The sequence below is a fragment of the Belonocnema kinseyi genome, chromosome 5 (genome assembly GCF_010883055.1).
Source record: "Belonocnema kinseyi isolate 2016_QV_RU_SX_M_011 chromosome 5, B_treatae_v1, whole genome shotgun sequence".
NCBI classification, from domain to species: domain Eukaryota; kingdom Metazoa; phylum Arthropoda; class Insecta; order Hymenoptera; family Cynipidae; genus Belonocnema; species Belonocnema kinseyi.
This window is the reverse complement of record NC_046661.1, coordinates 92,492,635-92,518,651: the sequence shown is the minus strand read 5'-3', so window position 1 is coordinate 92,518,651 and position 26,017 is coordinate 92,492,635. Positions and strand designations below refer to the sequence as shown.

General features: G+C 24.9%; 1 protein-coding gene across 1 annotated transcript in view; it reads right to left on the bottom strand.

Moving 5' to 3' along the window:
- The window catches only part of LOC117172774 (protein rolling stone-like), a 35,419-nt gene extending 12,109 nt beyond the window's left edge, over positions 1 to 23,310 (bottom strand). The window contains exon 1 of the mRNA XM_033360983.1: positions 23,157 to 23,310. Coding sequence (XP_033216874.1) covers positions 23,157 to 23,229 — 73 coding nt within the window. The 5' untranslated portion in view covers positions 23,230 to 23,310. The remainder of the gene's footprint in view (positions 1 to 23,156) is intronic.
- Positions 23,311 to 26,017: the final 2,707 nt, after the last annotated feature.

Here is a 26,017-nt window from a genome sequence, read left to right as displayed (position 1 = left end):
ACATTATATAAACAATAAATATATGGGACCAAAGGGATGATCCTTGAGGCACACCCGACGGAGGAATATAGGACATAGCTTAAAGATTTAAAGTTTCTATATTGGACCCTATGTTTTCTGTCTGACAGGTAGTTGACGAGAAGTGTCACAAGATTCGCCGGTAAGTTTGTCGATAGTTTTTTTGTGTCATCTCGTGATCGATTTTGTCGAAAGCCTTCGATAGGTCAGTGCAGATTACATCTGCCTGATCTTCTTGTTGTAGAGCTCAGTTTATGGTTTCAGTGAAGCAGGTTAGGTTAGTTATGCAAGAACGTTCAGGAGCGAATTCATGTTGAAATTCGGATAAGAAAGGTACTATGTATCTCTGAATGGCATCTTTTATTGAAAGTTCGAAGACCTTCGCAAAGTTACGTGTTATGGATATTGACCTGTACTTTTCGTCCTCCGAATTGTTTCCTGATTTATGTACAGGAACTGCGTTACTTGTCTTCCAAAACCATTTGTCTTTAATTTATTGTTTGAATCATTTTCGTTATAAACACTAGAAAATATTGAGCAAACGTATCAATGATTTTGCGAGGGTCTTTATGTGATTCACCACTGTACTTTAATTCACCTGGAAAGTAGCTTCTGTTTCCGAATTTGATTCCAAATTCCCAAAACGTTACTGGATTATTATTTATTTTGGATTCGGTTTATTCAATGTAATTTTGATAATCGGCTTTTACTCCTAATTGTATTACTTTAACTAAGATTGTTTGTATATTTGTATAATTAATTTGTTAGAATCCGATTGCGATTGTGGATAGACCCCTTTACATATATAATTCGAGTTAAATAGCCCCATATAATAAGTTTGGCATCGTGTAATAAATATAGCTCTCGTAAGGTTGTGTGAATCAGCCTAGTCCGGTTCGAAAAATTGGGTGGTATATAAAATACAACAATAATTAATTTATAGTTAATTGAGTTTATATTTATAGCTACTGTGTTTATGTTTAAATTTAGTACCAGAATATCGAAAAGATCTAATTGTAGAGTCTTAATATGATTTTTTATGCCAATAAGAACTCCGCCTTCTCTCCTGTCAGTCAATTCCGACTTTCAAAGTCGATGTGTCAACTCCGACTTTTACAGTCGATGCAGTCGATGTATCAATCCCGACTTTATAGTCAATGCCCAATTGCCGACTTGTATAGTCGATGTTTTTTTTGACCCCGTACCCTTACGATCGATGTAATTTTTCCCGATCCTCAATAGTTGGAAAATTTATTTTTCACTACCATCTTACACAGAACCGTTCTTCACAGGGTGGAAAAATGCATACACGAACCCTGAACATGGCCCTCCAAAGCAACTAGTGAACAAAGAAATTTTTTAAATAATTGGAGTGAATCTAGCTGATATAACATTGAAAAAAACAGTCTTTCATGAAGACATTGTGGACAGATAGGGTCCCTTGCTAGCTGGGGGAATCAAGAAAGAAGAAAGGGAGAACCTTGCACTGAAATACTCGCTAAAAGGTCTGCTTCCTTTGGAAGCTTTGCTATTCAATCCAGAAGTGGAGAGCTACCTCCGATAATACGAGAACAAGCGGCACATCCTGCACAAGACCAAAAAAGACGTTTTGCTCTATTGTGAGAATCTTAGCGAGAAGCTTAAGGAGGGCAAGATCATCCAAAAGACTGAAGGTCTAAAGGTAAGCGTAGTAACAGGAAGGTTGTGTTTTTTCGAAGAAAAATGGTGCAAAATCACGCATGCCAAATTCGTAATTAATTGTATTACTGGTTATAAAATCATTGCTAATGCAATAGCGAAACAGTTTCGGGAACTTCTGGAACCACAGAGCGAACAAATTGAGATTGATAAGTGAAAACTGGCTATTGAACAACTCATAAAAAAGGAGCGATTATTGAGTGCACACCATGCACTGCCCACATTTCAAGTTAGAGGATATCAGGACGGTCACAAAACTGGTAATTCCGTGAGCATTCATGGCCAATCTGAATCTGCAGGACACATTTCTTTTAGTTCCGGTCCACGAAGACAGCGGAAAATACCTGCGTTTTTCGTTTCAATGCGTGACTTACAAGTTTACATACTTACCTTTCGGTTCTTACTTGAGCCCCTTCATTTTCACTAAGGTTATGAAACCGGTCATCCATTCACTACGAACCGAATGTTGGCTTTCTTGTATATACTTTCATGATATACTTTGTGTGAGAAGCACTTACGGTGAATGTGCGTCTAACGTTCAGGAAAAGGTGTGATTTCTTAAAAGAATTGGTCTCCTTATAAAATATAGCAAAAGCCAACTCTCGTCGAAATTGCGTTGTGAATATTTAGGCTTTATAATAGACTCAGAAACGAAAATGCTTTCATCACTCGCACCATCTACAATGCAGCAGTATGGGTCTGCTTTGAAACCTTAGTGAAATTTTTGCAATAGGCTGAATTTGGACCCCCTTCAGGCGAGTGAAATTTCAGTGCTAAGATTCCTTCCCGAAAAACACAAAGAGGGCGCAGCCTACGGTTCACTGAATTCAATGAGATCGGCTATAGCATTAGTTCAAGGACGAGAGCTCGAGGACAACGCGAAACTTAAAAGATTTTTCAGAGGGTTACACCCCATAAATCCAGCAAGACCAAAGTATGTGAAAATTTGGAACACAGACACAGTCTTGCAAAAAATGGATGAATTTTTGTCCTTTGAAAACCTCAACCTGAATCAGCTCATCCAAAAACTGAAAATGCTCCTGGCTTTGTCAATGGCGCAAAAAGCCCAAGCCTTGGGTGTCATTAAGCTTCAAGATATCGACGAGACCAACAAGGGTTTCGAATTAAAATTGCGGATCTCATTAAAACTTCAAAAGTAGGCAGATGTCAGCCGCGACTCACACTCACTTTCTTTCGAGAATCTCCGGAGTGGTGCACGCCTCTCACACTAAGGAGATAAATACAGGTAACAAACAGCCTCAGGAACAACACCACAATCCTGTTAATCACAGCAATAAAGCCCCACGCTGCAATGACTGCTCAAACGATAAGCAGATGGCTTAAGCTAACTCTACAAGAAGATCATTTAGGATACTTCTCAGGACGTATCACCAGGCACGCTGCAACGTCAGCAGCCTTCAAAGAAGGAATAAAAGTCAACATTTTAAAGAGCGCAGCAGGATGATCGGAGAAGTCTCAGACTTTTGATATTTTTTATAACAGATCGATAGCTAAACCAGGTGAAAACGTTGCAAAAAAAGTGTTGAGGAGCACTATGCGGCGAACAAGTGGTGGACGAAATGAAACGCAGAAATAGGGTTAATTTTCTCTGTTTTTTCTGACAATAAATCATTAAAAAATTGTGATAACTCAGAACATCTACGCATGTAATCATCGAAGAATGAGGCTAAGTGAAATTGAACAATCAAACGAACTTACCTAAGCGAAGTTCGATCGCAATTATACGATCGCCTCGTTCGAGATGATTACCTCCCACCCTTACAATATTGAAGAAACCCTACCCTAAACAACAAATTTTGAATTCCTTATCAACTCTAAACGTTTTGAGGCGCTGGGAACCTTCGGCTAAGACTTCAGACACTGCACTAGACACTTTAGAGTTAACCTGCTCAAGTTCTAACGTTTGGAATTCAAGATCCTTGATTCGCTTTAACGCACCTGTGAGTGATTCTCTACTGCCCTCCTCCCTCTCCTGGATTTCCTCAATGCGATTCCCTTTTCCCTCTACTATTTGGGTTCTGTCCATTAATGAGTTCACATTCGCATTGATTTGTTCCACATCGATTTTAATCATAGCAATTTCACTATGTACCTTTTCAATTGAACTCTTGATATCCAGAGAGCCTGTCGCCATCTCTTTTTTAGAGTTATCAATTCCCGATGTCAGAGATGTTGTTAGATTCTCAAGCACACGTTCACCGGCAGTCATGTTTTCATTTTTGTTATTGCAATTATCCTAAACTCAGCTCTTTCCTCGAGACTGGGTCTTCTTCGCTCATTGGCGAATTCGACCTAGATCCAAGGCATCTCGACACCCCATCAAAAAGACCTTTGAGTTTGTCTGCACATTTTTGGTGATAACTGGCTCTACAGCCTGATCATTTAAATTCTTTCTGGTCTTTTTCAATTGATTTTCGGCAATGTCCAAGTTCGCATATGTTCGGTGTATCTAAATGAGCACTGACCATGCTTGCCGGTTCCGCCATTGTGTAGCTCAGTGCATTGTGTCGGTCAGGATTTCCCCCACTTAGTCACTCCGAAATAGGGTGACCATCCATCCGGAATTCTCCGGACATGTCCTCATTTTAGGGCTTGCGTGAGTTGTCCTCCAGGATTTTTCACTTTGTCCGGATTTTTCAAATGGTCCATTTTTATTTTTCAATAAAATTTTGCACCTTTTTTTGCACAAAATATTATCATTAAATGCCATTTGACGATTTCTTCGTCAATTCACAATATAAAGTTCTACCAAACATTCCTACTATACGAAAAATATACATGTGTGCATTTGTGATATGATAAGAATGCCCTAGGGTTCAAAAGCCAAAATATAAGATGTTCAGCGTTGATAAAATTTAATAAAACAGTTTTTTTGAAAAATATGTTTGAAAATTCTCTTTTTTTATTTAATCCTTTGTATTCTAGTATGCCCTACTTTGTCCTGTTTTCAATTATTTTGTTCTCTTTGTACTCTTTTTTTAAACTTTTCTGCCCTACTTTTTCATATTTTTCAATCTTTTATATCCTACTTCGTTCTCTTTTTGAAATAAATTTGGATCCTACTTTATCCTCTTTTTTCAAAACTTTTTGTCATACTTTTCGAAAATCAATTATGTTCACCCTATTCCTAGAATAAAAATTCACAGGACACCACGGATAAAAACAGATCATCAACCGTAATCGTTATCCGCTTGAGTTTGTACTTGAAACAATTTGATTATTAGATTCTTCTTAAAACTTAGAAGAAGGCAAACAATCATTAGGAACGACGCTTCTGCACGACTTCGTTGGCGGACATTTTACAGATTTTCTTTTGAAACAAATATTTGAATTTTCGACTAAAAAATATAAATTTTTTAGGGAACATGGAATACTTAAACTTTTAGTTAAAAATTTAATTTTAAACAACAACAAAAAAGGATTTTTAACAAAATAGTTAAATTTTCAACTAAAGTCGTGAATTTTCAAATAACATTATGAATCTTCAATTGGAATAAGTCAATTTTAATGCAGAAAGATTAATTTTTAAATTAAAAGATTAGTACTTTACCAAAAAAATACAATTTTTCAAGAAAATACATGAATTTTTAACGGAATAGTTGAATTTTCAATTAATGAACACAAATTTTCAACCAAATAGTCGAATTTTGAACTAAAAAATAATACATTTCAAGCGGAAATTAAATAGTAACATTTTTCTTAAAAGAAATTAATTTTAAACGTAATAATTAAAAAATATATATTTTTTTTTACTAGAAAATATACTTTTTCAGCCGCGACTATGAAGTTTTTATTTTTTAAATTCTATCTGAGTACTATAAACGTATGAAGTGTTTTTTTTATCGAATTCCTTTTTGAATAAAATATGAATTTTTTAGTAATTTTCCATTTTTCAGAACTTTTGTTTAAATAATTACTTATTTAAAATACATAAAGTTGCCTAAAACAAAATAGTTTTTTGAAATCCATTGTATAGAATCAAAAGAAGAATGTGAATTTTGCAAGATTTTAATAATAAAAATAACTTTGACAAAAACCTCATGGAATTAAAAGTCCCACTTGGAAGACCGCGTCAGTAAAAATTCACCTTGACCACGGGGTGTTAAATTACGTAACAGATCAAGGGGAGGGGGCGCGAAAATTTGTGACGATTTGTTAGAGCAGAGGGTCCTTCACTCATGTACGTAATTATTGCAAATTCGCAAAAAATTTCTGCTGATGATAATCTTTTTAGTAACAATTTTTTATTATTTGGTTGGAAATTTAACAATTTTCTTTAAAAGACATCCTTTTTGGTTAAAAATTCAATTTCTTTGTTAAAAATTCGTGTTTTTGGGTTGAAAATTCAACTATTTTCGTATAACAATAACCTATTGTTTATAATCCATATTTTCTGCTGGTAAGTCAACTGAAATCTTTTTGGATGAAAACCTATTTCTTCTGAAATATTGTCTTTTTTATTTCAAATTTCATCTTTTTTAGTAGAAATATTTTAACTTTCTTGGATAAAAATGCGTTTTTTTTGTTGAAAAATCGGCTATTTTCTAGAAAATTTACTTTTTGTTTAAAATTTGTATTTTTGTGTTAAAGAGTCAATTCAACTCTTTGATTTTAAATTTGATTTTTTGATTTAAAAAATTACCTGTTCAAGTAAAATTTTCATTTTTCTTGCACAAAAATGCAACTGTTTGGTTACAAATTTAACAATCTTGTTAAAAGGTCATACTTTTTTATCAAAAATTCGACTATTTAGCAGAAACTTAATTTATTGTTTACAATTCTTATTTTGGGGTTGAAAAGTGAACTGGAATCTTCTTTGAATAAAAATTTTAATATTTTTTAAAGTTTTTTTTTAATTAATCTATTATCAAAGAAATTTTATCTTTCTTGCATAAAAATGCAAATATTTGGTTGGAAAGTCATAATTTTTGGTTGAAAATTCTGCTGTTTTGTTGTAGAAAATTGACTTTATGTTTAAATTTAACATTTTCATGCTAAAAAGAGAACTGATATCTTTTCTGGATAAAAATGCAACTTTCTTGTTGAAAATTTGTTTTTCTTCAAATTAAAATTCACCTGTTTACAGAAAAATTTAACCTTTTTCGGATACATGCTTGTTAGTTGAAATTTTTTTTTTTTTAATTTAACTATTTCGTAGAAAATTTAATTTTTACGTAAAATTTATAATTTGCTGTTGAAAAAAGAACTGAAATCTTTTCTGAATGAAAGTTCATCTTAAAAAAATATGTCGTTTGTTATTAAAAATTCATCTATTTTAGTGAAAATTTCATCTTTCTTTAAAAAAAATTAAAACAGCAACTATTTGGTAGAGAATTCGACTATTTTGTTATATTTTTATCCTTTTTAAATTAAAAAAGTCCTCTTTTTGGATTGAAAATTAATTTTTTTCGTCGAAATATATTCTTTGTTAAAAAATTCATATTTTGATCGTGAAAAGTTAATTAGGCTCTTTGATAAATGAAAATTCAACCATATTTTGGAATTTTTTTAAAAATAAAAATTCAACCCTTTGTAAGAGAAATTTCATCTTTTTGGGGTAAAAATGCAATATTTGGTAGATAATTCAAGAATTTGGTTGAAAAGTAATTCTTTTTGATTCAAAATTCACCTTTTTGGATTGAAAATCCAATCCTTTTTGTAGGAACTTCTTTTGTGTTTAAAAATTCATATTTTGATCGTGAAAAATCAAATGAAATTTTTTTAACAGAAAATTCAACTATTTTTTGAGAATATACCTTTTTTATTAAAAAATTCATCTGTTTTAGTAGAAATGTCATTTTTTTTACGAAATTGAACTTTTTGGTTAAAAATTACTCTTCTTTGCTTGATTATTTAACTATTTTGTTTAAAATATTTGGTTGAATTACTTTGTTAAGAAATCATTGTTTTTCTTGAAGATTTATATTTTTAGTTGAAAAATTATCTCTTTGGCTGAAAGTTTAACTACTTTTTTTAACAAATTATCGTTTTAAATTGATAATTCAAGCACTTGGATGTTTTTTTATTGTAAGCTTACGTATCTGGTTGACAATTTCACGGTTGAGTCGAAAAGCCTTTTTTTGGTTTAAAATTAATTTTTTAACTGAAAATGTATCTTATCCATTTTTTAAGATTGATTCTTTTTAATTGAAAATTCTTCTTTTTTAGTAAAAAAAAATATTTTTTTTTTGGTTTAAAATTTCATGTTTATTGGGAGAAAATGCATCAGTTTCGTGGAAAAATCATTTTTTGTAAAAAAATTCGTCTGTTTGGTTTTAAAATTAATTTTTTTTTGGGTACAAATTTCGTCTTTTTTATTGAAATACAAACTATTACACTTTTTTGTAATTCATCTTTTGAGGTTGAAAATTCAACTATTATGTTCAGAATTTAATTATTTTGTGAAAAATTGAAGTATTTTGTTTAAAAGTCATCTTTTATAGAAGAAACGACATTTTCTTTGACCAAAATAAATAAATGAAAATTTAAATTTTGTATCTGAAATACTGCCTCATTCTGTTTATAAAAGATTCTATGTTAAAAATATTACAAGATTAAAATGCTATTTGTATATTAATGATCAAGGAAAATAAAAAATGATTCAAGGAAAAATCAAAGAATTTTGAAAATCAGCTTGGAATAACTTGCAAAACATTTCTGGAAACTAAAGATTACGTACAGTAAGAGGAGCGGTGGGGTGCATCTCATCGTATCATAAATCCATCAAAGTTCATCCTTTCTATCTATTTTTTAATCTAACTTCACGTCTTTCTTTCTCAATATTCTATTTCAGGGTAGTGAGTCAGCGGACGATTTCAAATTCCCCGTCATTGCAAAATAAATGAATTTTGAAAACAAATACTTGAATTTTCGACAAAAAAATATCAATTTTTACAAAACGTAGAATAATTGAACTTTCAATTGGAAAAATTAATTTTCAACAACAGAAAAACGGATTTTCAACAAAATAGTTCTATTTTCAAGCAAAGTGATGAATTTTAAAACAAAATTATAAAACTTAAACTGGAATAGGTCAATTTTAATCCAAAAATATTGATTTTAAAATAAAAAGACACATTTTCAACCAAATAGTTAAATCTTGAACTAAAAAAATAATTATTTTCAACCGGAAATTGAATAGTAACATTTTTCGTTAAATTAATTAATTTTAAACCAAACTTAAGAATTTTCAAATAAAACAATAAATCTTCAACTGAAATAAATTGAATTTTCAAACCAAAAAATTAATCTTTACTAAAACATTAATTTTTACTAAAAAAGAAAAATAGGGAACCAAAACTTAAAGAATTGAATTTCAAGTTTAAAAAATCATGTTCAACCAAAAAGATGAATTTTTAACTACAACCATGGAATTTTCAATTGGAATAAGTTAAATTCTCAGTTAAAAAAATTAATTTCAACGAGAAAAATAGTTTAAAAAATGGTTACATTTTCAAACAAAGTCATACATTGTCAAATAAAATTGTAAATATTCAACCGCAATAGTTGAATTTCAAACCAGAAAAATGAATTTTTAATTGAAATGATGAATCTTTAATTAAAATAATTGAATTTTTGAGCAAAAAGAGTAATTTTCAACCAAGCAGATTAATGTGTAACAAAAAAGACGAATTTTCAACTAAAAATGATAATTATGCAAATCAAAAATAGAATAATTAAATTTTTAGTAAAAAAATGGATGCCCAACCAAAGAGATGAATTTTTAACCAAAATTATGGAATATTCAACTGAAATATTAGTTAAATTTTCCGCTCAAAAATTCCAAGCACAAAAAAGTCAAGTTTTCAAACAAACAGCTCATTTTTTAACTAAGTTAATTGATTGTAATTAAAACGATAACACTTCAACAACAAACAAATTAATTTATAATGAAAGAGTTTAACTTTAACTTAATAATTTTATTTCCAACCTAAAAGTTAAATTTTCTACTAAAATGATGAACATTTAACTGGAATACTTGAATTTTTAAATGACAAGAAGAATTTTTAAACAAGAGGATCCACCTTAAAAAAAAGACAATTTTCTACAAAGAAAAATCGAGTTTTATAACAAAATAAGTGAATCCAAACTGATGAATTTTCAATTAAAATTATGAATCTCCAACTGGAAAAGTTAAATTTTATTACAAAAAGAAGATTTTGAACTATAAACATTTTATAACATTTTATAACAACTAGTTTAATTTCTAAATAAAACCTATCAATCTTCAACCAAATAATTAAATTTTTATAAAAAAATATTTATTTCTGACCAAAAATAGAATGGTTAATTTTGCTGTTAAAAATCTGATTCTTAAAAAACAGAACAAAAAACAGATTTACAACAAATGAGAAGTAAGCAAATAAAACGTGATAAATCCATTTTCAGAAAAAAATTGCTGTCATTTTTTCAAATTAACAGCAAGTGGTAATTATGTAAACAATATTTATAAACAAATTGATATTTTTAACATTATTCCACAAATAGGGCCAGTTTTGTTGCGGAATTTATTTAAAATATATCGGTAGTGATTCCTAGCAAATAATTTTGTTCAAACTGATAACAAATATTAACCTTTTTAACAATTTTCATAAATAAATTCACATTCTGACAATTTTTCCAAGATATAGGCTTCATTTTCTTTGCGAAATCAAATAAAAATTAATTCTCAATGACTCTTTTCTATGATAATTTGCCAAAAGAAAAGTAAATTATTTAAACAATTTGTAGAAACAAATGTACATTTTGGTCACTTTTTCAGGAATAGTCTTATTTTTTTCGTCGAGTAAGGCTATACATGTCTTACCAATGATTCATTGATGCCTTTTTGTCTAATTAAGAAGAACGTTTCATTATTTAAACAATATTTATAAACAAATTTACAGTTTGACCATTTTTTCAATGCTAAATATTTTTTTCTTTTTCAGAGTGAGCTAAAAAACCAAGGTAATAATTTGTTGATAATTTGTTAATAATTTGTTGATAATTTGTTTATAAATATTACTCAAATAATCAAAACTTTTTCCGAATTAGAAATACGTGACAAGAAGGAATAATTGGCAAGACATTTATTTTTGATTGTGCAAAGAAAATTAATACCTTTCATGAAAAAAATAGTTAAACTTAAATATTTTTTAAAAAATAAACAATTCTTGTTAATTGGAAAAACAAGGCAACAAGGAGTCATTGGCAAGACAGTTCTGGGATTACTCCACGAAAAAAGCCTATTCCTGCAACAGTGACCAAAATGTCCATTTGTTTATACAAATTGTTTAATAATTAACTTTTCTTATCCACTGGCAAAGTATAAAATCAAAGAGTAATTAAAAATATATTTTTATTTAATTTCACAAAGAAAATTGAGCCTTTTCTTGGAAAAATGGGCAAAATGTGAATTCGTTTATGAAAATTATTTAAAAAAGTAATATTTGTTATCAATTTGAAAAAAATTACAGCTAGGAGCTACTAAAGATACATGTTTAGTGGGTTCCACACAAAACAATTGGCCCTATTATTCGTGGAATAATGTTAAAAATGTGAATTCATTTATAAATATTGTTTAAATAATTACTATTTGTTGTTCATTTAAAAAAAGAAAGCAAGGAGGCCGTGGCAGGATATTTTTGGTCGATTCTGAAAAGATGGAGCCTATTCATTATGAAATACGCAAACTGTGTCTTTGTTTATAAACATATTTTAAATAATTTCTTAACAGCAGATATTTTAAAATAATTACAATTAGGATACATTTTTCTCATAGTCTTTATAAAAACTGTGAATTTCAAACAACTAATTATTGTGAATCGCAAAAAATGGCTTTTTTCATTAATTTGTTTAAAACATTATAAACAATTTTTGCCTTACACTAACCTACTAAAAACTATTTCTGGATAGTAATTACACTCTTCTTTAGCCAATTCCCAGATATTAAAAAAAAGGTACATATGAAAAGTTAGAAAAAAATGTTGTTTATTTTGTTGGTAAATAAAAATTGTTGGCTCATTCAAATCGAAATTTCTGCATCGAAATTCAACAATTTGGGAGAAAATTCAAATGTTAGGTTAAATCCAACTGCCTTTTATTTTTTATTAAAATGAACTGCTTTCTTAAAAGTTTATTTTTTTTTGTGAAGATTCATAATTATGGTTGAAAATTAGTTTTTTCGTTCAATAGTAATTTTTTAAACTGAAAATTGAAATCTTTTTTGGAAAATTCAACTGCTTGGTTGCAAATTAACTTTTTTCTTGATAATTAGCATTCTCAGATTGAAAATTTAACTGTTATATAGAAAATTTGTCATTTTGACTTGAAAATTAAACAATTTTGTATAAAATATTAATCTATTTGGTACACAATTGAATTGGCTTGTAGAAAATTCGTTTATTTATTGCACATTAATTTTCTGCAATTAAAATTTAACTGTTCGATTTTTAGTTAAAAATTGATCTCTTTCAGTTTTGCAATTCAACTGATAAGTTAAAAAACTTTCGAGATTAAAAAAAACATAATCTTATTGGTTGAAATAGTAACTATTTGATTGCAAATGTGTGTATTTTCTTGAAAATTCGTATTATTCAGTATAAAATTTAAAACTCTTCACATTAATTTTCGTAAATTTTTTTAAATGTAAAAAATCTTTTTAAAATTTTGGCTTCAAATTAATTTCTTTAAGATGTTCAAAATCTTCCAAAATTTACACAAAGTTGAAAAAATTTCAAATCTTTTAAAGTTTTCAATTATTTTGTTTATTTTGTTGTAACTTCTGAATATCTTTCAAAATTATTCGCATTTTTCTTAAAATAAAAAAAATGCTACAAAATTTAAGAAGTTGCTTTGAAATATTGGGAATTCTTTTTCAAAATGTTTAGAAATCCTTTGAAATGTTTTAAAATCTTTTTAAATATGCTCTTAAATAAATTTTTCTCAATAATAATCATTTTCAATTTTGCTAGGAAATTTTAAACAATTTATCCTCTTGAAACCTCTAAACAAATGAAAAAAGCTTCTTTTTGGAAAATTCTGGAAAAATTTAATTTGTAAATCTTTTGAAATATTTTTCAAACTTTTTAAATCTTTTTGAATATTTTCTTCAAATTAATTTTTCAAAATAAATAAATAATTCTAAATTTTTGCTGAAATCTTACAAATTTTGGTTGATTATTATAAATCCTTAACAACTCCTTTAAAAGTTTCAAAATTGGCAAGAATATACATTTTTTTAAGGTTTTGAAAACTTTTAAATTAAAAATCATCGAAATACTTCTTCGCCAAATTGGAAATATATTAGAACTTTTTAAAATATCTTAAAATATATTTTTTAAATTAATTTTTCAAGATAAAAGGTCGTTTTTATGTTTTTTTAAAATATATCAAAATCTTCTACATTTTTTGTTTGAAATCTCTAAAAATCTACCATTTGTCGAAATTTTTTGGAAATCCTTTAGAATTTTAAATTATTCATGAAATTTTTTTAAAACTTTGTCACATGCATATTCTCTTAAAATAAATTTTTCATACAATAAATAATTTTAAATTTCTCTAGGTATCTCAAGACAATTTTTTTAATTCTTTTGAATACACCATTTTTTTCTAAAATTTTGTAATCTAGCAAAACTGAAAAATGTTATAATCTTGCAAAATTGAAAATTTTTGCTTTTAAATTTTCTACGTTTTGTTTCAAAGTTGTAGGATCTTAAAATTAATTTATAAAAAATATACATTATTTAAAATTTCCCTAAAAATCTTAAGAAAATGTACTCATTCTCTTAAAAATTTTCGAAAATTTTTAAAAAGCTATTGTATTTCTATACCTTCATTTTCTATTTTTTGACTAGTTTAAAGTGGCCTAAGAAATAAGTTAAAAACAAATTTCGAAATTAAGATAATAGTGATGTTTCCCCCCGTTTAAACAGAATTAATTTTATAAAAAATGGTAAATAAACAAATATTTAAAAGTTAAACTAATACGAAAAAAACCTAATTTTAGTTGGTATTAAAAAAAATCTAACTTGATGCACAATTATTATTTATCAAGGATTGAAATATTTCAGTATAGAACTAGTTAACCAACTATAAATGGGAATTTTTCAGAAAAGTGAAAAAAAGTCTGTAAAATCGAAATCAGCATTTACAGATAAAACGATAGTACTCTTCCGGGATGCCGTGCTGCTGATTTAAGCCCAAAGAATTTGTTTATAAATAATTATCTATTTTAGAGAATATAGTTTGAAAATTCAACTCTTTAGTTGAAAGTTGTACTACTTTTTTAGAAGTTCAGTTGTTTAGTTGATTCATGAATTTTAGTTGAAAATTCACCTCTTTGATTAAAAATTAAACTTTTTGATAAAAAAATTCGTATTTTTCTCTTCAAGATTTTTTGATTCAAATTTATTTTTGTTTGTTATTCATTATTTTTAAATGAAGATTTAAATATTCCATTTTTGGTTGATAATTGATATTTTTAGTATAAAAATTCAACTAGTGCGTTAAAAATTGATGTTAAGTGTTGAACATTCGTTCTTTTTTTTAAAAAAGTTAATCTCCTTGAAAATTTTTTTTGGTTGAAAATTCGTCTTTTCGGATATAAGTCTAATTATTAGTTTGAACCGAAAAATGCTACTACATTCTTCCTTAAAAGCTCAGTTTTATGGATGAAGATTCATAATTTGAGTTGGAAATTCGGTTTTTGTAACAAAATTTTTTAACTAAAAAATCTAATTTGTTGAAAATTCAACAGACTAGTTGAAAATTCCTCTTTTTACTTAAAAACGAGTGTAATTAAATTTTTTGTTTAAATTATTTTTTTTAAATAACAAATATTTGTTGTTGAAAATTCATCAATTTTGTTAAACATTAATCTATTTGGTTTGAAAATTCATCTCTTTTTGTTGAAGTTTCACCTTTTTTTGATCAAAATACAACTTTTTCGTTAAAAATTAATTAACTAGGATTGGAAATGAACTTTATTGCTAAAAATTCAACTTTTTTTAGAAAATATAACTATTCGGTTGAAAATACAGAATTTTTTCTGAAAATTTGTTTTTTTTTTGCTAGAAAATAATTTATTTAATTTAAAAATGCAACGGTTTCGTAAAATTTTAATTTTAAGCTAGAAAAATAAATTCTCAACCAAAAAAAAAAAACAAAAAAAAACGAATTTTCAACAAAATAGTTGAATTTGCACCTAAAATCGAAAAATTAATATTAAACAAAGCGTCTTAACTTTTTGTCAAGAAGTCGAATTTTCAATTAAAAAAAAGTTAAATTCTAAATAAAATTTTAATCGTTGAATCTCTAACTAAAACGATCAAGTTGATTGAATTTATAACAAATTAATTAATTTTGCAACCAAATGATTTTTCAAACGAATATTCAACAAAAGAGTTCCTTTTTACAAAAAATATGACTAAAAAAATAGTTAAATTTTCAAAAAAATAGTAGAAATTTTAACAAAATAGAGAGTAACTCTAAAATACAAGCATAACAGTAGACTTTTAAAATAAAAATACATAGTAATTAACTTTCAACCAAAAAAGATTAATTTTTAACCAAAAAAATGGTTTCTTAACCAAAAAGATGAATTTTCAACTAACGTGGATAGATTTTTAAACCAATACGGAGTAGTTAAATTTTTAGCTTAAAAAATTAACATAAAAACAAAAGGATTTTCAATAAAAAAATTAAATTTGGAACCAAAGAAATTTTCAATAAAAGACATAATTTTTTATAAAAAAAGATGAATTTTCAAGTAAAAATGAAATAGTTACATTGTAAGTTATCTAAATTATTTTTAACCATAAAAAACGAATTTTGAACCAAATAGTCAATTTTTTAACTAAAGAAATTAATTTTAAACAAAGAAGATGAATGTTTTACGAAAAAAGATAAATTTTCATTTAAAAATGAATGGAGTGTAAAAAAATGATAGCTGTATTTTTGACCGAAAAGATGAATTTCTAATAATAAATATTAATTTTACACAAAAAAAGACGAATAATTAACAAAAAAAATATGACAAAAAATGGAAAAGTTATATTATCAGTTTACAAAATTACTTTTAGTCGTAAAAAACGAATATCCAACAAAGCAGTTAAATTTTTAACCAATGAAATGAATTTTCAACAAAAAAGTTGAATGTTCAACGAAACAAGCTAAATTTTCGACCAAACACAAAGTAGTTAAATTTTCAGGGGAAAAAATATGTTTTTCGACCACAAAAAAAAACATAATTTTTTTAACAAAATAATGAAATTTGGAATATAATGAATAAATTTTCAATCAAGAATGATGAATATGATAAATTTTGAACAAAATAAATAATTTTCTACCAAAAAGTTGAATTCTCAACTAAAGAAGATGAATAATCAAGGAAACACGGATTTCCAGTTGAAAAGAAATAATTTTGTACCACAAAAAATGTTTAACAAAATAATTAAATTTTGAACCAAAAAAATTAATTTTCAACTGAGAAGACAAATTTTTAACTCAAAAGGACGAATTTTCAATAAAATAGTTAAATTTTTAGATAAAAAAGATCAATTTTCAAGGAAAAATGGAATAGTTACATTTTAAGTTAAAGAAATTATTTTTAACCATAAAAAACGAATTTTCAACAAAATAGTCAAGTTTTTGACCGAAGAAATTAATCTTAAACAAAGAAGATTAATCATATGCTGAAAAAGACAATTTCTCAATAACATACATACATCTTTAACAAAAAAGATCCATTTTCAACCAATAATTAATACAATGTGAAAAAATTATTTTTAAAACTTAGGAACCAATTTTTTGAGAGTATAGTTGCATTTTTAACCAAGAAGATTGATTTTTTACTATAAAAAGATGAATTTTCAACAAAAAATTTAATTTTTTAACCAAATTGTTCACTTTTTACCCACGAAGATTAATTTTCTACTAAAAAAGACGAATTTTTAACAAAATAGTTAAATTATCAAACAAAGATATTAATTGATAACTAAAAAGATAAATGTTTCACCAGAAAAATTAATATTCTAGCAAAAAAGATGAAGTTTTACCCATAAAGATTTAGTTTCTACTAAAAAAGATAAATATATTGAAAAATTACTTCAACTAAAAAAGAAAACTTTTCAACCAAAAATGGAAATGTTATATTTTCAGATAAAAAATTATGAAAATGTAGAAATTATATTTTCAGTTAAAAAAAATATTTTTAACCATAAAAAACGAATTTTCAACAACAAAGTTAAATTTTTAACCAATAAAATGAATTTTCAACCAAAAAGTTGAATTTTTCTCTAAAAAAGACACATTTTCAACCAACACGTGCTGCTTCAATTTTCAGTAAAGAAATAATAATTTTCGACCACTAAAAAAAAAGGATTTTCAACAAAATAATTAAATTTTGAATCAAATGAATAAAGTTTCAACCAAAAACATTAATTTTTCATTAAAAAATATTAATTTTTAACAAAATACATAAATTTTCAACCAAAAAGTTAAATTTTCAACTAAAGAAGATAAATTATCAACCACACACGGATTTACAGTTTGAAAGGAAATTATTTTCAACCATAAAAAAATAATTTTCGACAGAATAATTAAATTTTTAAGCAAACAAATGAATTATCAACCAAGAGTAATTTGCTGCTAAAAAGACGAATTTTTAATAAAATGGTGAAATTTTTAATTAAAAAGACCAATTTTCAAGCCAAAATAGATGGAATTTAAAATAAATGATATTTTAAACATAAAAAACAATTTTTCAACAAAATAGTTAATTTTTTATGCAAAAAAAAAATTTCAACTAAATATGATACATTTTCAAACAAACACAGATCAGTTAAAACAGAATTATTTTTGACAAAAAAGAAAAGAACTTTCAACAAAGTAATTAAATTTGAAACCTAAGAAATCAGTTTTCGACTTTAATGATGAATTTTCAATAAAAAATTTCAACCAAATACTTGAATTATCAACCAGCCAGATTTAATTTAAAAAAAAAAAAGAAAGATTAATTGTCTACTGAAATATACGAATTTTCAAACAAAATATTCGAATTTGTTAACTAAAAAAGATCAATTTTCAAGCAAAAATAGATGTAATATAAAAAAATTAATGTTGAAGCCTAAAGAACAAAGTTTTAAAAAAAATAAATTAAATTTTTAACCAAAGAAATAAATTTTTAACCAAGAAACAAGAATTCTGAGAAAGAAATTTTTCTTGTCCTTCAAAAAATTAATTAACCCTAACAGTCGCTAAGTATCGAAATTTAAATTAGTTTTAATACATGGTTTAGAAAAATAATATTTTGAGATATGTCGACATGTTTAGTGGAATGTTTAGTGGAAAGTTATCCAATCAATTTTTTTAACTGAAAGTTCTCCACATACCTGAAACGTTACCTAACAAGCGATACCATAGAAACGAGAATGCAAGTATATAACAGAGAAATAAATTACGATTCTAAAATAAATTTAAAATAATTTTTAATCAAATGTTAAAAAAAAAGATAGAATTTGAAATTTGAAGAGATTTTGTAACTTTTAATTGTATATTTACGTCACCTAATGTCTTGTTTTTTCACCTACGTTCTCCTCTTGATGCTTCCGCGCAAGCAAGCAATCACGAGCGAGCGACTAATAAACCACAATTATCCCCGTCTGCAATTTGAATTCGAGAGAGTGACTGTGGCGCGCGCAATTTCCGTCAGAAAACAGAATACATGCTGTTTTTGTCAAATTTTGTCTTGTATGAAATAATGTAAGTTACTGGATCAAAATAATTTAATTGTTAGGACACTTTCAGGTTCATCCAAAAATACCCGGGTCGAATGCCGATGCCGCGCATTTTTTTTTGCTTGAGCGCAAGCGCATTCGTTACTTTCCAAAATCGTTTTTCAACTTCAATTATTTAAATTATTTAATTAATTTAAAAAGTACAATTGCTAATTTTTTTAACAAGGGTGTATTCATTTTTCTGGATTGAAAATTCATTTCATTAATTAAAAATTTATCTAATTGGTTGAAAAAGCACGTTTTTGTTGAAAATTTGCATTTTTAGTAGGAAATTAATGTTCTCGGTCCAAAGGTAATTTCTTTGGTTGAAAAGTCTAGTATGTTATGAAAAATTTGTTTTATATGTATAACTATTTAATTTTTTGTTAAAAATTAATTTCTTTGATTAAAAATTTTAATATTTGGTCGAAAACACGCTTTTTTTAAAACGAAAATTAATTTTCTAACTGAATATAACTATACCATTTTTTATTGAAATGTTATCTTTTTTAGTTGAAAATCAATCTTTTTTAGTTTAAAAATCATGTTTTTTTTGGCAAATTTGTTCTTTTTGGTTGGAAATTAATCTTTATAGTTAAAAATTAATCTTATAGAAAATTCATCCTTTTGTTGAAAATTAGGTTCTTTGCTTAAGAATTTAACTATTTTTTTTAGAATTCGCTCCATGGTTAAAAATTAATTTTCTTAAATAAAAATATAACTTTTCCACTTTTGGTTGAAAATGTATCATTTTTAGTTGAAAATTAATGCATATTGTTGAAAATTCACTTTTAATTAGCTGAAAATTTATCTTTTTTAATTGGAAATTCATGTAATTTTTCGCAAATTTGTCTTTTTTAGTAGAAAATTAATCTTTATGGTTAAAAATTCATTTCTTTGGTTAAAAATGTAACTATTTAGTTAAACAATCAAACGTTTTGTTAAAAATTCGTATTTTTAGTATAAAATTAATCTTCACGGTTGAAAATTTACCTTTCTTAGTAAAAATTAATCTTTTTGGATGAAAAATTCAAATATTTTTATAAAAATTCGTATTTTGTAGTAGAAAATTAATGTTCTTGGTTGAAAATTAATTACTTTGATTAAAAATTTAACTATTTGGTTAAAAATTCATGTTTTTTGTTAAAAATTGTCTTTTTCATCGATAATTAATCTTCTTGATTCAAAAATCATTTCTTTGATTAACAATTCAACTATTTTTTTCAAATTTGTTTTTTTAATGGTTAAAAAATATTTTGTTTAAAATTCCATTCGTTTTGGGTAGAACCTTGATATTTTTCACTTGAAAATTCATGTATTTTATTGAAAATTGGCCTTTCTTAGCAAAAAATTAATCTTCTTGGTTAAAAATCTATTTCTTTGCCTAAAAGTTTAACTATATTTTATGAAATTTTAATTTTTACAGTTAAATAATTTTATTTTAAAATCCATCCTTTTTGGATTGAAAATTGATATTTTTCAGTGGAAAATTCATGAATTTTGTTGAAAATTCGTTTTTGGTAGTAAAAAAATAATCTTTGTTGAAAATTCAACTTTTTGGTTAAATATTCGTCTTTTGTGGTAGAATTTTAATGTTTTTGGTGACAAATTTATCTTTTTAGTTAACAATTCACGTCTTTGGTTGCAAATTGAACTATTTTGTTAAAAATTCTTATTTCTTAGTAGAAAATTAATCTTCTTGTTTCAAATGACCTTTTTTGTTTAGCAATTTTAATATAATTAAAAAACTTTGTTTTTTATGGTTAAATATAATTTATTTTAAATTTCATCCCTTCTTTGGTTTTAAATTCGTCTTTTTTTAGTAGAACATTAATTTTCTTGATAGAAAATTCATTTCTTCGGTTAAAAAATGAAGTATTTTGTTTAAAATTCTTTTTTCTTGGTTAAAGATTAATTTCTTTGTTTAACAATTTAAATATATTTTTAAAAATTCTGTTTAGTTCATGATTAAAGATAATATATTTTAAATTCTTTCTTTATTTAAAATAATTGACTATTTTAATTTGGTTGAATTTTTGTTAACAATGCACTTCTTTGATTGAAAAGTCAACTATTTTGTTAAAAATCGTATTTTTAGTAGAGAATTAATCTACTTGGTTGAAAATTAATTACTTTAATTAAAAATTTAACTATTTGGTTTAAAAAATCATGATGAAAATTCATGTATTTTGTTGAAAAATAATTTCTTTGATTAAAAAATTTAATATTTGGTTGAAAACATGCTTTTTTTTAAATCAGAAATTAAGTTTTTAACTAAAAATATAACTTCAATTTTTGATTGAAATGTTATCTTTTTGAGTTGAAAATTAATTATTTTTTTTTTATAAAATTTAACTAATTTATTGAAAATTCGTTTTCAATTGGTTGAAAATTAATTTTTGAACTAAAAATGTAATCCTTTCATTTCTGATTGATAATATATCTTTTTTAGTTTAAAATTTCTTTGGTCAAGAATTTAACTATTTTATTGAGAATTCGTTTTTTGGTTAAAAATTAATTTTTTAAAATGAAAATATAACTATTCCACTTTTGGTTGAAAATGTATCGTTTTTATTTTAAAATTTATATACATTTTTTTCGAAAATGTGTTTTTGGTTATGAATTTAACTATTTTATTGAAAATTCTTTTTTTTGGTCCAAAATGACTTTTTTAAAATGAAAATGCAACTATTACACTTTTGGTTGAAATTGCATCGTATTTAGTTGAAAACTTAAGAACTATGTTGCTGAAAAATCGTTTTTAATTGGTTGAATATTTTTATTTTTTTAGTTCGATATTAATGTATTTTTGTGCAAATTCGTATTTTTTAGTAAATAATTAATCTTTTTGGTTTAAAATTCATCGTTTTGGTTAAATACTAATTTCTTTAGTTAATGAAAAATTAACTATTCTTTTTTTAAATTCAGTTTTTTGTTTTTAAATTTAATTATTAGGCTGGAAATTAATTTCATTGGTTGAAAATTGATGTTGAAGGTTGAACATTAATATTTCTCTGGTTAAAAATTAATCTTAAAAAAATATTTATAAACGAACAATAATAAAATAAATAATTCCCAATAACTGCCAAATAATAAAAATATAATTTCAAAAATTATATTACAAGTTGCAACATGTTTTATTAATTTGATTATATTTTATGGAAAATTTGTTTTTAATTGGTTGAAAATTTTTTTCTTTGTTTAAAATTTATGTTTTTTTTACAGATTCGTCTATGTTTATAAAAAATTAATCTTTACAGTTGAAAATTCATCTTTTGTGGTTTAAAATTCACGTATTTAGTCGAAAATTTAACTATTTATAAGAAAATTCGTTTTTGATTTGTTGAAAATCAATTTTTTAACTAAAAATGTAACTATTCCATTTTTAGTTGAAATTTTTTATTGTTTGTTAACAATTCATTCGTGTATTTTTTTTAGAATTCCTTTTTAATTGACTACAAAATTTTTTTTTCACAAATCAGTTAAATTTATCACCAAAGAAATTAATTTTCAACAAAATACATGAATTTTCCACAAAAAATGGCATAAATATATTTTTAGTAATAAAAATTCATTTTTAACAACAACAAAAAACGAATTTTGAGGAAAATAATTAAATTTTTAACAAAAGAAATGGATTTTTAAATATACTGATGAATCTTCGATAAAAAAATTAATTTTGATTCAAACATTTTAATTTTCACTCAAAAAAATCAAATTTTAATCTTAAGAATTACTTTATATCCAATAAGACAAATTTCCAAAGAAAACTGTCATTTTTTAACCAAAAATAGGATAGTTATATTTCACGGTAAAAAAATTAAGTTTTGATCAAAATAATTTTTTTTAATAGTTAAATTCTTAACCAATGAAAAAATAAATGAATTTGAATTATTCGATTTTTTGTTGAAAATGTGTCTTTTTTGGTAGGAAATTCATATACTTTGTTGAAAATTAATTTCTTAACCACAAATGTAACTATTCTAGTTTTGGTTGAAAAATTATCTTTTTTTATTGTTGAAAAAACATTTATATGTTTGTAAATTAATTAATTTATTTAAAAATTCAACTACTTTGTTAAAAATTAATTTTTTTGTTTGAAAATTCAACTGCTTTATTGCATTTTTTTGTTTGTTAAAAAATACAATTTTTCTACTTAAAAAGTAAATTTTTCATTTTTTGTTGAAAAGTTATCTTTTTGAGTTGGAAAGTCATGCAATTGTTAAATATTTAACTATTTTGTGAAAAAATAGTTTTTTTTGTTGTTGTTAAAAATATACCTTTTTTACTTAAATTTATATTTTTTAAATTAATTTAAAATGAAAATTAATTAATTTTATCTTTTATTTTTGGTAAAAAATTTATCTTTTTTTTAAAGAGAATTTATGTATTGCGTTGAAAATTTAACTATTTTGTTAAAGATTTTTTTTTTGGTTAAGAATTTAATTATTTTGTTAAAAATTTGTTTTTAAAAGTTAAAAATTCTTTTTTTTACACAAAAAATATAACTATTCCATTTTTGGTTGAAAATTGAAAATGATCTCCTTTAGCTGAAAATTCATATACTTTGTTGAAAAAAATTAAAAAAATAAAATTAAAATTTGTATTCTAAATTATTAATAAAATCAAAATTATTTTGTAGCATGCAAATGTAAAAAAACTTACATGCGCAACATTGTCCAGAAAAGGACAATAATCGCTTGATTGGCGAAAATCCTCGAAAGGAAAACACGACCATTTCGAGAGATTACGTGACTCACGAAATTCCAAGTTTCGTTACGTATAATGTAATGACTATTGACACAAAAATTTCTCCCGAAATTAGTTACATCTTTGCGAAAACTCACGAACTATAGATTTGTCGTCTGCTCTGAACTGACAGAAAACAGCTGTTGAGACCATTTCTCACTGCGTCTGCGCTAGAAGGAAATGGTTTAAGCGGGAAATTTGAATTCTCCGTTTCACTTTCAGGCTGATGCAGCAAAATATTGTGTTCTTTAAAGAAAAAATTTCTATAGCTCTATTTTGAGTTCTTATGCATACTCATAAGAGGCTAAACAGGATAATTTTTCACGATAATGGCGGACTGAATATTTTAAAATATAATTAATGTAGATGCCGTATTGAATTCAATATGGAAGTTTCAAATTTCTAAGATTTCAAGTCGAAATATATTGTATTTTCAACAAAAGAGTTAAACTTTTAAATAAATAATTGAATTTTTATGCCGATAAGACAGTTTTTCTCGCAGAAACTTGAATTTCCAAAAAAATAGTTAGATTTTTAACCAAAAAAGGTTAATTTTTATCCCAAAATGGATGGAATTAAAAATAAATTATTTTTCCACCATGAGAAAAAAAAATTATCAACAAAATAGTATGTTCTTAACCAACAATGTGAATTTTTGAGAACAACAAAAATATAATTTTTAACAAAATAATTAAGTTTTTAACCATAGAAATGAATGTTTTACTATATAATGATAAATCTTATATAAAAATAAATTCCAACCAAATTTCGGACTTTTCAACAAAAAAGATTTATTTAAAAATATATGAAAATAAATAAAAAAAGATAACATTTCGACTAAAAATGGATTTGTTATACTTTTAGTTAAAAAATTTAATTTTTGACAACAAAAAAAGAGTTTTCAAACAAAATATTTAATTTTTAACCAAAGAAATTAATTTTGTAACAAAATACGTTATTTTCAAACAAAAATGGAAAAGCTATATTTTTAGGTAAAAGAAAGTAATTTTTCTTTTTTTTAACAACTAATTTTCAACGAAATAATTACATAACTAACTAAAGAAATGATTTTTTAAACATACTGATGAATCTACGATAACAAAATAAATTTGGAAACAATTAATGGAATTTTCACAAATAAAAGTAATTTTTAACGAAAATTGATAAATTTTCATCCCAAAACGGAACACTTATATTTTGATATAAAAAGATTAATTTTTAACGGAAAAAACAATGAATTTTCAACAAAATATTTAAATTTTTAATCAATTAAATTAATTAATGTTCAGAGAATAAATGAATTTTAACAAAAGCGACGAATTTTCAACCAGAAATGGAATAAATATATATATATTTTCAGTTTAAAAAATTCATGTTTAAAAAGAAAAAAATTAATGTTCAACAAAATAATTAAATTTTTAACTAAAGAAATGAATTTGCAAATATACTAATGATTGCTCAATACAAAAAATGAATTTTGAAACAAGTAGTTGCATTTTTGCCCAAAAAGATAATTTTTTAACCATAAAAATTAATTTTCTGTAGAAAGGACGAATTTTCAATTAAATGAGATAAATTTTTATACAAAAATGAAAAAGTTATATATTATGAAAAAAAAAATTTTATATAAAAAAAGAATTTTGAATAAAATAGTTAAATTCTTAACCAATCAAATTAGTTTTCACAAGATAAATGAAATTTAACCAAAATGACCAATTTTCATCCAGAACTGGAATAGATATTTTTTTAGTTAAAAAAATTCATTTTTAATATCAACAGCAAAAACAAAATTTCGACAAAAAAAAAATTTTTGAACTAAAGAAATGAATTTCAAAATATAGTTGTGAATCTTCAATAAAGAGAATGAGTTTTGAAAAACAAGGTCGAATTTTCACCAAACTAGTTGAGTTTTCGACCAAAAAAGACGAGCCTAATAAAATATTTTTTAATTTTCAACAAAGTAATTAAACTTTTGACAAAATAATTAAGTTTTTTTACCCAATAGGTGAATATTTAACTTAAAAACAGGAATTTTCAATCAAATATTTTAATTTTCAACTGAAAATTAGAAGTTTTCAACAAAAGTGGAACTGTTAAATTTGAAGTTGAAAAATAATAATTGTTAACAAGAAAACAAAGTTTTAACCATTTGAATTCAACGAAAGATACGCATTTTTAACTAAATAATTAAATCCTTAACCAAATATATAATTTTTAACAAACAAAATTACTTTTCCACCAAAACAGATAAATTTTTAACAAAATAATTCAATTTTCAATAGCTAAAAATTCGGATAGTTTAGCAAACAGCTGAGCTTTAAACCAGAAAATTAAAATTTAGTTGGAAATGTATATTTTTATTAAGAATTGATCTTTTCTAGTTGAAATTAATCTTCAGGTGGAAAATTAATCTTGCTGGTTAAACATTTATTTTTGTAAGTTTATAATCAAACTATTTTGTTAAAAATTCTTTTTTTTTAAATAAATGGTTATACCTGAAAATTCATCTAATGCATTTTTTTGGAAATTTAAGAGTCAAAAAAAGAACTATTTAGTTTAAAATTGTTTTTTTTCCACTAAAATTAATGTTTCAAACTAAAAGTTTTTGTTTTTTATTTTCGATAAAAAATTAATCTTTTCAATTAAATTTTTTTTTAATTTTTGGAAGAAAATTAATTTTTCTGTTTGAAAATTGAATAAAAACGGCGAAATTTACCACGAGGATTAATTTTCCCCCATTTTACTTCCAAATTAATCTTTTTGGTTGAAATTTAATT